Source organism: Athene cunicularia (assembly GCF_003259725.1).
Source record: "Athene cunicularia isolate RWA chromosome 1 unlocalized genomic scaffold, athCun1 chr1_part1, whole genome shotgun sequence".
Lineage (NCBI taxonomy): Eukaryota > Metazoa > Chordata > Aves > Strigiformes > Strigidae > Athene > Athene cunicularia.
This window is the reverse complement of record NW_020799091.1, coordinates 35,958,333-35,974,273: the sequence shown is the minus strand read 5'-3', so window position 1 is coordinate 35,974,273 and position 15,941 is coordinate 35,958,333. Positions and strand designations below refer to the sequence as shown.

Below are 15,941 nucleotides of genomic sequence, written 5' to 3'. Positions count from 1 at the left end.
TTGCTGGGATAGCCCTAGGAGGAGCCTGGACAGCTTGTCACTTCCTCTGAATCAATAATTTGCATTCCTTCCACCTGCTTCTGAGTTAATCTGGGTTTGTGGAGATAAACCATTGATGGGCTAATGGTTCCTGTGATGAGTTTGGGAAGATACAGGACAAAGTATTATTTGGGTTCTACCACCCACCATTGTCTTTCTGTGCTCTTCTCTTTGCATGCAGATGGACATTTTAGTACATAGCCTTAAGAGATATTCCTTTCCTTTAGTCTTAATCCCACTGCATGCATTTCCTTTCCTTTTGATATGTCCTACCTGTGTCACTTGCTTTCTTTCAACTAATTTCTTTAATGTGGCTGTGTTTAAAAATCTTCATTAGAAATTAAATCTCTATGGGATTTGAATATTGCTCTGACGATACCCCCTTTGAAGTAAGCCATCATATTTTCATGTACTACTACTCTTCAGTACAGCTCAGATCTTTTTGGCACTGTGTGCACAAGTTTTAATATTTAAAGTCATGTGAGAACTTCATCATTCACTCACCTATCTTGTCTGCCAAGTGCTTATTGAGACAACTTTTCCCTGTGCATGTGCTGTCAGCACTGTTGCTGTGTACATACAGTAACTTGCTTTGCACCTCGTACACTACTAGAGCATTTCTACAGTAGGGTTTGGCAGCTGTACTTCTGAAGCTGTAGTTTTACAGAGCTTTGTGATAGAGCAGAGAAGTGAAAGGAACACTACCAAAAGACAGTTTTAAACTCTTACAGTATAAGGTTGCCATAATAATAGTTTCTGCCAAGGCTTCTTGAGAATCTCCAGGCTGGTAAATGTAAAATGCTACTGAAAAGAAATCTCATGGTAACTCACATTCGTGTTTTGACCATGGTTTACTTTTCACTGTGTTTCAGTCTGATGTTTTGTGTCAGTTACCTTGCCCTTTTTGTCTCTTGGAGAATGCAAACTGGCAGAATAAAGTACAGGAGTTTGTAGATGTTCCAGTCTTTGGTGGTAGAAGGCATAAAAGACATAAAAGCCAAAATATATGTGAAGAACTCATTGCCTTAAGTTTATGAGAAAAGATTCTTCATGCCTTTCATGCTGGGAGATCTAGTTTTAGGCATGAGAACTGTGCAAGTTATATCTTTAACAGCTTATCTGCTGTCTTAATCTCTTTTCTTTCACTTTAAAAATAAAAGAAGCTAACCAGACCAAAACCCCTGCCTTTTGTCCAAAAAAGACTTACAACTGTCTCAGTTTTGGTAACAAAATAGTGTTGTATCTGTGTTATTTCTAGAATTACGCTTGCCTTTGGGTAGGAAACTCCTCTTACCTTCAATGTTTTTCCCTTTCCAGAATTAACTTCTTTTTAGTAACTTCTCCTTTCAATATCACATATTTTTTAAACTTTAGATCACTGTGTAGCCTATATTGTGGTTACATGGGCAGTTCAATTTTTTTTTATAATTTAGCAGAGAAGAGTTTTTAATGAATATTTATGCAATATTTTTGTACTCTGTAATTATTTTACTATTATTTCTTTTTAGATTATGTATCTGAAATACAGTTTTCCTCATCTTTGGTAACACTGTGCTATGGTAGGAATAGATTGCTGTTTGAATTAATGAGCTGGTTAGAGATTCCCTGTTATGTTTTTGTATATTGTATTAAAAAATTTTAGCTTTCTCCTTTGAGTGACCAGAAGTACTTAATTGCACTCTTATTTTTTTTCTCTATTTATTGCCTTTGAACTCTTAACTCCGATAATCTACACTGAGTTCCATCAGTTCATCAAAGCAGGTATTAATTTGGAGAATTTTGAAGAGACTTTACTGTGGAAATACTGTGTGTCAAGACCATATGAACCACTTTATTCTTTAGTTAATTTGAATGTTGGCCCTACAAAGACCTTAAGGGAAAAGTTTGTCCCTTTCAAAAAAAAATTGTCCTAAAGCAACTGTTCCTGTACGGGTCTATATGTATTTATTGGTTAAATAAATATTTTTTTTTTTAAAAAAAGACATCTTTAGAAAAGATAGAAGGTCAAACCTACTTTAAGCTGTAGTGATACTTTGTATCAAAGCTAACTTCAGCTATTCCCCATTGGTTTGCCTGATTTACAATGTTTTTGATGTAACATGGAAGATTATTGAACTATATTTTTGCCGTTTCCTCCTCTATGCACTTGGATCGCCAGCAGCATCAGTGGTAGATTTCATTACAACCAAGCAATGAAATTTCTATTCTTTCTGTATAGTGCTTTCTGTGGACCATGAAATTATTCACCTGTATGGAATATTGAGAGGTATTAACTTTTTTGAAGCACTATCAATGTATAATTCAAAAGAGAAGTGTATGTAGAATACCCACACCGTACTGCCATGCAGGTCTTGTTGTGAATTTATTTTTTTAAATGTATGGAAATTTTATTTCTAGACTGCATTGTTTTAAATTGTTTAACATAATTTGTTTGATACATGTTTAAATGTGCTAATAATCATGGTATCTCACTTTGTTTTACATGCTCTGCATGATCAAATATATTCCAAGACTGTTTCCCTCCTGTAGGACAAGTGGTATAGGATTTGGTGAATATGGGGAATATGAATGTGATGGCCTAATCTGCAACATTGCAAAACATCTACCATAGAATCTAACATTGAAGAGGAGCTTAAAAACAAATCATAAACTAAAAATGTGGACAGGTGAAAGGAAGTGAAGGATACCTTTTCAAGGATGAATGGGCTTTCATCCCTGAATTAGTGCTGCCTGTTTCTACTGGAGCAAGAATACCTCTGAGATGGCATGGGGTATTTCATGGAGGAGACTAGGGTGGTTGTGCCTGGCCAGAACTTCTGTTGCTGTGTGGAGCAGGAAAAGGGAGAGGGGGATGCTTGGGGAACATGGACTGTAAGGAAGGGGTTGAGATTTTTCAGGAGAGATAAGAAGTGTAGGGCACAGCTCTTAAACCTAATTTAGTCAATTATGTGATGACTGAACCATGGGTTGAAATTTGCTATTCTCTTCCCTCTACCCCTGCTTCAAGTCTGCATATGAAGAATCTTCAAATATAATGGTTTGTTTCCTAGTTTATGCACTTGATGGTGAACAGTGGAGAAAGTACTGGTGAACTCATACTTTGCAGCAGGTGTGCTGCCTTTCATCAGTGCTCTGTGAAAGCCATTGTTTGAGAAGAAAAATCTCATATGATTTTTCTTTTTTTCTTTTTTTTTTTTTTTTTTTAATCTAGTCACTGTAGTTTGCAATCTGGCTTCATCTTCCCATGCTTACCATAGACTTCTGATTTTATAGACAGGAAGGGAAATTGCTGTCTGGTCAAGATGTAAGATGTTTTTTGCCACTGATGACTATACTTCACTTCCAATGATGTTACCCTCCCTTTTGCATTTGTTGAATTCTCTTTCTTCCTGGGTCTTGCCTATGTACTTATTCCTGTGGAGTGTGCTTTCCTCATTGCCTGCTGGTTTGATGTGACACTGAAGGGGCCCCATCATCCATGCTGAGCTCTTTTATGTTTATGCTATATTAATTTCCTGCTTTTGCATGTTCTATAAACATCTGTATGTGAGTGGCTTACAATCTATTTCTACATTCCAAAAACTGTTCCTTTTCAGTTTTGAGCAGGAAGAATTAAAGTCTTTTTTTTCCTCTAAAGCTCTTCATGGATGTCTAATAGTCAGTTCTTGCTCTAACTAGAGTGGAACACTTGTACCCAATTTTTGCTACTAATTTTCTTTGCTCTCTCTGATCTTAATTCCACAGATGCTGTAATAACTTGTCATTTAGTTTGGTAACTTTGATGTACTTATTAAGAGATATCTCAAGATACTGATCTTCAGGATATATTGAAGCCTCAGAATATTTTTACATACCATTTTGAAGACATAAGTCTATTGATATGGTTGAAATCTTGTCCAAAATCTCTTATGCATCAAATGCTACCATAACTCTTATGTGTTGACAAGTGTAATATTGCTGTTCACATGTTAAAAAGGCTGCTACAAATATGACTTAGATTTCATCATCACATTGAGTATGTCACCTGCTTTTGTGTTCTGTTGGTCCTTGCCCATATAGGTTAAAACACACAAGTTATAACAATAAAAATGTTTAAAATTTCACTTAGTAGATCTTTACGGAAAAACTGATAAATATCTAACCAGTAAAAAAAACCCCACAACCCAAACCACTTTTCTAAAGAAGTTTTTGTGGCTCTTGATAAGGTTGGAGTGATTGTCTTGTGTTCATATTAAATCCTAAGGATTATTCATGAAACCAGGAGTGTATCCTACTTAATAAAGGATCCTACGTAATAAAGGAGCTGATGGTATTTATGCTTCTCCTAAACTTCTAAGTAATTGGAGCACAGAAAAGCAGTAAGTTTTGGATAACATAGTGCAAATAAAAATAAATATAGCAGTGTTTTAGTTATGCTAACTTGTTTTTTAATAAAAAGTAGTTTCTTTGTATATTCTATTTCAATGCATATTTGTATATTCCGTTTCAATGACAGGAGTACAGCTGCTTCAGAGTAACACTTTAAAACTATGCTTTTGGTACATAAGCCTCCTTTTTGATATTCTACATGTAATGGTTGGGAAGAACCCTTCATAAATTGGTTTTGTAGATATCTTTTCCTCCAAACTTCCCGTAAAATTCTCATGTTCTGCATGATTTCTCCATAATGTAATGGGATTCTGGTCTGTTAACTCCAGTGCTAAGGCAACTGACCGTTATATGTATCTGTAGGAAAACTCTTTAAAATGGGATGGTTAAATAACGGGCAAGTTACCACAGAAAAATAAGGATGCTTAGCTTCCAAGAGCACCATCTTAATTAAGGTTGCATAGAATGGAAACACTATGTGATATGTTATACCTTTTCTGTTTTCAGTTGGATCGATTTGCCAGTATAAGGATTCCAGGAAGTAAAAAAGAAAGACCTCCTCTGACACATATGAAGCAGTCACATTCTACAGACTGGTCATCCACACCTATGGATGGGGAGGATTTTGCTCCAAAACCCTTGTCGGAAAGAGAAGTCATAGCATTGTTTGAAAAAATGATGGTAAGAATCTTACACTGAATTCTTAAAAGAATGATAACATGGCTAACCGACAGGTGGGGCCTTCTTTTGAACATGTGTTCTGATCTTTACCTGAATTATTAATATTGTTGTTGTGAGTTGTAATTATGCGGGTTTTAGGATGTTTCTCAGGGGATGAAGTCTTTGAATTATTTTGAGAAGATTTTGTTCCAAATATATTTAAAATGGAAACTAAAGGTTTCTGATTATTAGAAATGAAATTATGCAACAGTTTTAAGGAGGAACAAGAAATGGGGAATCCTGCTTGCTTTCAAGATGACCTGAAACTTTTGTGAAGGGATTTTTTGCCTTTGAATGTCACAGCAGTTTTTTTTTTTTTTTTTCTCAATTTGTATTCCATGTCACTCTTGCACAGAAAAGACTTAAGTCTCTTGCCTCCAAAGCAGCATTTGTCTGCACATGTAGTCTCAAATTTCCTTCCTTCCTTAGCTGTCATGGTTACTGTGCTGCAAAAAGAGCGGTCGCTTCCTGGAAAGATCATGTGGCATTGGTACCACCTCAATAGGTTAAAGATTTTTGTCATGACGATGATGACATTTTGGGCAATTGAAAACTAATCATGGAATGGCCATGGGAGAAGAGAGTCATTGCAATCTGAAGAGTACAAAAGGATATAAACAAGGAGAGTGATGCCTAGGTTATTATTTCTTTATCTTCCTCACAGCAAGTAGTAACAAGTAACACTTGAAACAAAAAGGGACCACCAGAGGCTGAGATGTGGAGGAAATTAAATGCTCTGTGAGAGAAGTACCTTTATGGAATCTAATTCCTAGTACTCAATAATACTAGTTTAGTTCTGAATATGCATTTGTAGACCTGTTGAGAGATGTAACTTAAGAGACAGGATTCAGGATTTTCATGGTGAAGCTGATGAAAGGGAGGACTAATTTACTGTGCCATCAACTTTTATATTTGTATTTGTTGTTCTCACATAGTCTATTTTTCTCGGTATACCCTGGTGTCTAGGATATTTTGTTTCTGTTAAGAAATTTCTCTGTGGATGGTAGTTGTTAAAATGTTAGGAAATGTGAGAATTTTTTTATAAAATTTGAAGGTATGCCTCCCTGCATACATGCCCTGCTACATCAGTGTAGGCTGTATTTCTCTACCATCCCATGGAGATTCTGGTATAGGATAGTGTGAGATGTTGAGACTATGCCATAAAAAATGTAAACTTTCCATAAATCCTCAGAAACCTACTACTGTGCATCTATGTAAATTTATATCCATGGATCCTGAAGCAATTAATTCTAATTTTATAACTACCTTCAAAATTATGTTAATATAATAGTGTCATACTAGAAAATTTGAATGCTTTCCTAGTTTTGTTGAATAACAAAGCACTTAAACTCTATTTGATAAACTACTTCATCAGTGTTATTTTAGCTATGACATGTAATGCAGAAAGGATTCCTCAGATTATCTGCACTTGAATGGACTGGAATAAAGCTAGTTTAGTCACAGTAGATTACATAGCTAATTATATTGTAGCCTCTAGTTTGCTGTTCTGATCAAATTAAGTGATTTGTGGGGGTGGTGAACAATTTGAATGTTGTCACCAGGCTTTTAGAGCTAATTTTTCACAAAATAGAAAGTCAATTGGTTAGTACTGAAGGGAGCAGTTTCCAAATTTCGAAGTTTCACTGAATGCATTACATTGTACTTTGGGTTTTCCTGGGTGCATACTGTTTCCTTCTCCCCATCTTTTATGCAGTGGTGTCCCATATGGCTTTGATGGCAAAAATTATGAAAGAGCTCTTATAACCAGGCAGTTAAAGCTGATAATTAACTGTCATTTAGCTCCTTTCATTTCTGCTAGTGCTATTAGGAAAAAATCCTTGTGAAATGACATTCTTATTTTCCAAAGAGGTATTGCTCACCTGTAGAATAACTTCCAATGATTTAAGAAGAAATAAAAGAATGGATTTGTAGTATTTTTTAAACTAAGCACATCTGACCTGCCCCAGGTATTGCTGAATATTTCTAATCTGTATAAAAACAACAACAAAGAAATTACTTTTTACACACAGATACAGAATATTTCCTATAAATAAACCAAACCTGCCTTTACATCTAGGATTATGGAAAATAGTTTCTTACTTCCCTCTTCGCTGCTTTTTTTTTTTTTTAAATGTGATTAGAAGTTACTTTTTTTTTTTTTAAGTTATTTTTCAGAAAACTTGAAAGAGCAAGTCTGAAGAAAATGCAGAGCTGCTTTAAACAGAAAAAGTAACTTTGCAGTAGCTACTGGCTAATGTGAAAAACATTATTGGGGGTTTTTCTTCCCCCTTAGGTAGGATATACATGAATTGCACTGTTATTGCAGGCAAGGTACTGAAGATATGCTAACTCTCAGAAAACATCAAGATTTAGTCATATATTTTTGTGAAACTTAAAATGGAATACTTTGGTTTCAGTGTTCTCACATTTCTGTTTATGTAGACTTTAAAAATACAGTTTAACTATTAAATAAAACACAGCTACCCTTATTAAATATACATGTAAAGTATATTTTCATTTGAAGCCAGTATTGCTGTACAGTTGTATCCCTGTGGAAAGGAATCCTGAGGCACAGCGTTCCAAAGGCATTTATTGGAATTTGCAGTAAAAAGCAAATTTATCAGATCATGTCAAGCTGGACTTGAATTTAGTAATTCATAGTATGGGTTGCCATATGCCATATCAACAGAGACACGCATATGGCATATGCCAGGCATTGTTGCCTGGCAATAAGATTAGTCATAAATATGTTGTTGTGCATTTAATAGAAGGTAATAAATTAAACTGAAATATTATATAAAATGAGAAATACCTGTAACAAGACAAGATAATAAATGGAAAGCTATAAGGAATACTAAGAGTGTAGTATTTTTGGCAATTTGACTTGATTTCAATTCTTATACACACACACACACACCCCCACACCCACCCCTCCATTTTTAAGCTGAGAAGATGTTTTAGATAAGGCATAAAGATTTTTGGGCAATTGTTGAGAATTTCAAGTTGTAGTATATCTGGATTTGAAAGAATTTCTTATTGAAAAAATATTTAAAGGAGTAAATTCAGAAGAACTTCCTTATCTGTTCTTATTTTAAATGCCTTTTAGCAGTCCCCAAATCTTTATGTCCAAACTCATATATCAGTGTCAGAATTCATTGATGAGTTGTAAAAGTCCTGGCTAGTAGTTAACTGCTAAATGCTTGACAGTAAATTAAAATATCCAGATTGATTTGTTGTGTAGCCGGTTTAAATTTTTAGGTTTTCACCTGACCATTTCACTGTCATTTCACTTAGCAATTTCTATGTACCCTTCCTTTTAGAAGATTACTTTAGGTTTTTGATTTTTGAAATATTAAAGACACTACTTTCTGTGGTGTGTTCTTTTTCATCTTAAAAACACTGCGGTGACTTTTATAAGCCTTGATAAAGACAGGTAACTTTAAATATCTTTCACTTTTTTTCCAAATGGTGTGTGCACACACACAAAAATTTCCACTTTTTAATGTTTTTTAAAGAAAATTATCTCTTTCCATATAATGTTTGATCCCAACAGTGTTTTAATGTATGTGTATTTAAGGTTTTTTTTTTTTTTTTTAATTTTTATTTTCATCATGGATATTTGAGACTGTGCAGCGTTTTTGGATCACATGAGGTTTACTATCATTAAGTAAATCGTAATAGTTTCTTGTTTTGCTTTCATCCAAGAAAAGCTAGAAAATGCTGCATGCACTTTCAAGATAATATCCCCAACATTTGATTTAGCATGTGGCAACTTGAAAATCATTCAGGAACATGTGTGTCCTTATGCACTGCTAGAATTCTGGTTTGGGTATAAGCAGATAGTTTCTCTGAGGTTTTTGATCAAAAGAATTCAGTACTTTGAAGAATAGAACTATGAGAAAAGATTGAAGAATTCGTGTCCTCCTTTCTTCTAGCTTATTTAGATAAACTTGTTTTGCATTTACTTTCAGATGTAGGAAGTAACACCAATATGCAAGCTGTCTGCCAAGGAGGCAAAATACAATTATCATTGCTTGAATGAAAGAACTTTTTACAACATGCACACTGTTTTTTTTTTTTAATACTAAAAATATGAAGTAATAATATAGTGTATATTTGGTATAATAAGCAAATCTGATACTATAAATATACTATATAGTATTACATAATTTAAATACCATTTTAATAATAATTTAATAAGCAATAATTTAAATGCATACTAGGCTGAAGTGAGGAACCTTTTCTAGTCCTTAAGGGAAGGAAATTTAGCATTCGTGGGGGAAAAATCCATAATCTACACAAAGTTGCCTCCATTGTACTTTGAGGAAGATCATTTTATGGGGTCAAGCATTTTCTGCAGTGTCTTCTCACAGCTCAGATATATGCAGAACTCTAAATGTTTCTGCAAAAGGTACTTGAATGTATCCTATTCTATATGAAAACTAGCAAAAGACAAGGAAACTTAAGTTTCAGTGTAGTATAAAATTGTGATCTTTAGGGTTTTTTTTTTTTCTTAGAATTCTAAGGTTAGGAGTTTGCTTGCTGTTTGCCTTTGATTTCTGACTAGGTGAAATAGGTTTGATATCAAGATGGTTACCTGCTGATTTTGTAGCATTGCTCCTACCGAAGCTGGTGAGGATTCACCTTGTGAGTCTCAGCTGAAAATAACTGCAGTAATTCTTGCTAAGCTTGGATGACCATAGTAATGCTGTATGGGCTCATACGTGTGTGTGCCTAAATCGTTTCTTAAATCTTAAAGCCTTTTTTTTTCCTTTTTACCTCCAGTGTGATAGGAAATGTGATTTCTCATAGATGTGGAACTGATTACAAGGATCAGAGCATTTTCTAGGCTGGAACAGTTAAAGTCCATGTGTCAGAAATGTCAATGAATAGCTGCTGTATGCCTTTGAATATAGTCCTGCATCTGTTCTTTTTGACCTCTTGAGTTTATGTTGGAATGAATGAACTATGGTGGGGTTTTGATAACAATTGAAGACATTGGTTTAATGATCACATTGTCAAGAGTTTGGGTCTTACCTGTTGTAAAGGTGTATATTATTGAACTACTCTCAGTGCAAAGCAGATTCTGTACCCAGGATAAAGTATTTGGGAACCAAGGAACAGAATTATGGAACACATAGATATATAATTAAAAAAGACCTTTCTAAGAGACCAGTTTGAGTACATTCATAAATGTTTTAGGAAGTGTTAAACAATGCTTTTCTGTATTTTAGTGTGTGTGTGTGAAGCTGTAGGTGATTTCTAAGATGAGATTATGCTAGTGATGGGTGCGATGCACTGCTTTATCCTGTCATAATTGACTGGTTGATAGAGAAGCTGCATAAAGATTTTTATGGTTTTGAGTAACATCTAACTTGTGAAAAGTTGTTTTGTGTAATAAAGTTCATATTTTTGTGTCTATGTTTTAAATCAGTCTCTTAAACAACTGTGTTGCTGGATGACATTTAAAACTTTTTTGTTTATTTTTTTCCCTCCCATTCTAGGAAGATATGAATTTAAATGAAGACAAGAAGATGCCACTGAGAGAAAAGGATTTTAATACCAAAAAAGAAATGGTGATGCAATATATTAGCACTGCTTCGAAGTCTGTAAGTAAATATCTTTGAAATACACCAAAAATCACTTAATGTTTACATTATTTCCTACTGGAGAGAAAAAGTGATGCATGCAGGTTACATTTTTTGACTAACATTTGTTTCTCATGGACACAAACATTTTTAAAGGGCACTTTCTCATTAGTTTACAAGTTGCAAAGAAAGATACTCACTTGTACTTGAGGTGTGTCTTCTGTACACAGAACAGCATTTCTTTTTGGTGAAGTTATGGCTATTAGTGGAGATGGAAAGATTCTGCAGAAAACTTCTTTGAAAAGTTTGATGTGAACCTTTTTCCTAGCGCTGTTTGAGAAGAATTCCTTAACTGATTAGCCTTTTTCATACTTGAATTCAGTACATAATTCGTGTTTTGTTGCTATGTAATAGTTGATAACAAAAGTGTTGTACACGAATCCAATTAATGTCCATTTTTTAGTTCTAGGAATAATTACTGGTTGGTGTACCTTGATGAAAGAATGCTTTTTCAGAAGAGCTGAAGTGCCATATAGCTCCTGACTATTACATACAACTAATCCCATCTCAGGTTTCTATGGTTTTCTAGGTCTCTAGGTTTTGTTGTGGGTGATACTGCAGTAGCATCTTCTGATAGTTCATATTTCTCAAACTTTAAGGAGACAGGTACTAAGATATATTGTGTTGGGACAAATATAATAATTTGCAGCTGCTATGCAGAGTACTCAGCAGGTTTAATTTACAACAGTTACCATAAAAAAAAGAACAGCAGCTGCACCTCTAATGGATCACTGAAAGTGAAGCAGCCTCTGGTGATCAAAGTGAACTTGACAATAGTCAGAGCTTCATCACTGACCTCAGTATTAGGATTTCTGTTTCTTAGAAATGCACAGCTCCTTTCCAGTATTCGCAAAGCACATCACTGTTACTGATGCATCTAGAATTTATGCTGGGTTTGGTGGAGCTGTTCTCAGGTGCTTATTTATGTATAGAATACTGTGACCTGACTCTGTGTATGTGAGAGATGTTTGGAATGAATCCCTCACTTAAGGACTCAAAATTACTTAAAAGTAGCTAGAGTTCTACTGATGTGCATTGTCCAATACTCATTTATTTCACTCACTTCATGTAGAGTCTTCTTAAACAGGTGGCTGAAAGCATGCTTCTGTGTGTGTGTATATGTATATATATATATATATATATATATATATATATATGTGGTTGTAAGGATGCTGATACCATCACTCTTTATAACATGTTCAGGGGCTCCCTGTACAAGAATTGCTAAGAATAAACAGTCTTGGAGTTTGAGTACTAGTAGTACTTGCTGAAAATTTGAGTCATAGAAAAAACTGTATCCTTGGAAGAATTCTGCTCAAGTACTTCAATATTCTGGTAGTACAGTGGTATTCTGGTAGTATAGTGTTTAGATGAAACCTTATTTCTTTCCTGGAAAATGTTATCTTAGAGATATGTATCACACATTGTTTAAACCATCATGGCCTGGAAATATGGAATGAAATTTCTGTCTGCTGTGGTATCATGTCTTGTTCCCTTCTCTAGCTGTTTGCTGATAAATAAGTTGTGTTAAAAGGCTATTACGTGAGTGTGAATTCTCATCTATCAGAAGTGGTATGGTTCGGTTGGTTGTTAGAGATTATGTCCAGTGTATTTTCTCTGTTTTTGTAGCATTTTGTAGGTATTACGATTCTTTGAGGTTAGAAAGAATGTCCGATTTTAAGTGCTATATAAACACAAATATGTTTCAGCCCAGAAAAGTTTTAAAAATCGATTTCCATGTTATGGAGGTAATACTCAAGTGGAAATAAAAAGCAGTATTGCTGTAATGTTACTCTACCATAAATTTTGATATTCTGTATGTTGAGCACACACAGACCGGGATTTTAAAGTGAGTTTTCTTCACAAGATTTTGTTTTATTGTGCAGCTTACTCCCTGTAATGTTTTAACTGAATTAATTAATGCTGACTTCATACTGCATCTGCTTACAGACCAGTTGTTCTTCAGTTGAGTAATTAAATTTCTAGAGGCACTGATGCCTCAAGATATTTCCTGTTTCTCAGTTAACTCAAGCATTTTGAACTTAAGCAGCTTTTCCCATGCTGAAATACAGCTAATATAATCAGTTTCACAATTGGTACCAAATGCAGCTCTTGTTTTATTTAAGCACTGGCAGATGTATCATATTCTTATTATGTTGCAGAACCTTGGCATAACTATGAATAAGTGGTACTTGGTACTATGGGTAGGATGTACAGATATTCACAGTTTATTGACATCTTTTGCATAGAGTACTGTTGAGGTGGGGAACTGAATCTGAAATGGGATGGCTGGTTACTCTCTGGATGTTGATGTGAGTCTCCATTGCTTGTGACACTGTCTTCAGATGCGTCAGAAGAGACTCTGAAATGTCATTCTAGTGAATTCTTATAGTCTGGCTGGGCTCTTGTTCCATGTGACCTTTCCACTGCACACATTGCTATTGATTATATTAAATTACTTCCAAAATATCTTCTATCTTAACTCCATCCTGTCAATACAACTGTCCTATATGACTGTTTCTGCATCAAAAGAAAGCCATTTTACTGACTACTTGTAAGAATCTTTGTTATTTCCAGCTTGGTCAATTTTACAGCAGGGTCTGCTGGGGGAAGTCACTGGAAATGACAGGTTCTCCACCCAGGATATTAATCCATATGCTTAGGCATACAAGTAGTGCTTATCAACTAGTCTGTGCACAGCAGGAGCTGCCAGGAGAATTTCTGGGACTTTTAGAAATTTTCAACTGGAGAGCTGTAACATTTAGTTAAATACTTTGTCATGAAGGCTGCCAGGAGCTTGTTTGGTCAACTTCTCTAGTCAGTCCATTATCTCATCTGTGCAGAGACTATCTGTGAAAATCAAGGATCTCACAGGGATCTATCTGTATATGCTGTGTATGCATACAGGCATGGCCCTGATCCCGTTATGCCACAGTTGGAACAATTTCTTTTTTATATCATAGCCATAACTCAAATTCCCCTCATTGTTCCTCAGGGGTTTATATTCTCTAGTCTTAAAATATTTGGGGATTATTGTAACAGGATGGATGTGCTCATATATAAGCTTTTAAATAACCAGACAGAAACCCTTGTTGCCAGTTCCTCTTAGCCAGTGAATTTGTAGTGTTTTGGGCAATTTACAGTATAGTAGCTTTTACTTTTCATGTTTTATCAAGTCTGATACTTAGTTCTTAATATTATGAATGCTTTTTTGTTTGGTTTAGTATCTTCTACTTTTGGCTTGGAGATTCTCTCCAGTTGTTTTTTTGTTTCTCTTTCTATCTTTTGATAGGCCTGTGTCAAAGCTGTAGGGGAACTGAGCTTTCTTTCCTTATGGAAGTGCAAGCAATTATACCATCTTGGTGAGGAGAGTAAATTGTTTGTATAATAGGTTTGCCAGCTAGATTTTTTTTTGAGGAGGTGGTGTTCTGTTCCTGGTTTGCCAATGTATACTATTAACTCTTGGACCCAGAGAATATCTGAGGAGATTTAAGTAAGTTGCTGTGCTCTAGGGCCTTTCTCACTTGAGTATTATGTGCCTATGAACTAAACACAGAACACTAAATAAAACTGTAAACACAGGGGTTTTTTTGGTTTTTTTTTTTTTTTTTTTTTTTCCTCTGACTTTCCTTGATCTCTAATTCTAAGGCTCTCCTCAAACCCTCATCCCTTCTTGACCATTTCGTCTACTTTTTTTCCATGGACCGTAGTTGTTGTGACTGACATATTTAAGCAAATAGAGATCTCCATCAATTCAGAGGTATGAGGCATGTTTGGAATGACATTCCATGTATTACCTGCAGTGTACCAAAATATAGCATGAGGTGCTATATTTTCAGGGTGGTTTCTGGCAGTAGTCTGATTTCTGGCATCTGGAACATCTGTTTCTCAAGTATGAGGAAATATAGGTGGAGCAGAGGTAGTATAGCCACCAGTAGCCCTCCAAAGTTCGCTTATCACAGAGTCATAGACTAGAATGATGAAGGCTGTTAAACCTCCGGAGATTGTCTTGTCCAACCCCTTATCTAGTCCATTTTTTAATATCTCTGATAGAGGAGACTATACAGTCTCCCTGGGCAACCTGTTCCAGTGTTTGACCATCATTATGGTTAAAAAAAAACACAGGGGGAGAGTAGGGAAGTTTGTGTTTGTCTTATGTTTAACCAATTTGCTGCATTTCAACTTGTGCCTCTTGTCCTTTCACTGATAGGATTCCCCTGAGCCTTCTCATCTTGGAACTAAACAATCCTGACTCTATCAGCCTCTCCTTGTACAACAGATGCTCCTTCAGTTGTTGTGTCCACAGCCCTTTTTGGACTCATTCCAATATGACCGTGTCTGTCTCACGTTGGGGAGCCCAGAACTGGACACAATACTACAAATGTCTCACCACTGCTGCGTTGAGGGGAGGGATCATTTGTCTCCCTTGACCAGCTGGTGATGCACTTCCCTATGGTCAGCTTGTCATCTACCAGGACTTCCATTTTTTTCCTACAAACTTACTTTCCAGCTGGTTGCTCCAAACTTGTGTTGATGCATGGGATTATTCCTTCCTCAAGTTCAGGATTCAGCCTTTCCTGTTGTGGAACTCCCTGGAATTCCTCTGTCCATTTCTCCTATCAGTTGAGGTCCCTCTGAATGACAGCACAACAGTATAGTCTGTCAACCACTCTTTCCAGTTTTTAACTTCACCTCTCTGCTAGAAACTACTTCATCATCATCTACTTCAGGGGGAGAAAACTTATTTTTCCACACTTCTTGAAGATCTACCAAAGTGAGAAAACATCTGTATGAAGCACTGTATAATAACATAATGAGAATGCCTCACCATTTACAGTGCATAGTTCCAAGTTGTTGCACTGGAAGTCTAATTCTGTTCAACTTCTGACTTAAGCCACTAGATAATCAACTGTTATTTAGTAACTTTCTTTAGTGCTTGTTGTGTTTTGAACTCAGCCGGCAGCCAATCACCACATTGCCAGCCGTTCACCTCCCCCATCCCTAGTGAAATAGGAGAGGGACAAAGAGAAGAAAATTTGTAGGTTGAATAAAAAAAAGAATTTACTAATAGTAACAAGAAACAACAGTGTCAAAGTGTAAGTCCAAAACAGATAAAATGAAGCAGTAGCTTACCGAGCATGGTGACAGATGCGCAGCTCCCCCCCC

At 35.6% G+C, this 15,941-nt stretch overlaps 1 protein-coding gene across 10 annotated transcripts in view; it reads left to right on the top strand.

Moving 5' to 3' along the window:
* DIAPH3 (diaphanous related formin 3) overlaps positions 1–15,941 on the top strand; it is a 240,273-nt gene that overhangs the window by 8,976 nt on the left and 215,356 nt on the right. For 8 of the 10 annotated variants that reach the window (XM_026851886.1, XM_026851876.1, XM_026851848.1 and 5 more), the window contains exons 2-3: positions 4,915–5,088; positions 10,632–10,736. In XM_026851886.1, the coding sequence (XP_026707687.1) occupies positions 4,978–5,088; positions 10,632–10,736 (216 nt within the window). In that variant the 5' untranslated portion in view covers positions 4,915–4,977. Of the gene's footprint in view, positions 1–1,699; positions 1,801–2,284; positions 2,306–4,914; positions 5,089–10,631; positions 10,737–15,941 lie in introns of those variants that run through there. The other 2 variants (XM_026851856.1, XM_026851867.1) reach the window with 2 other exon arrangements.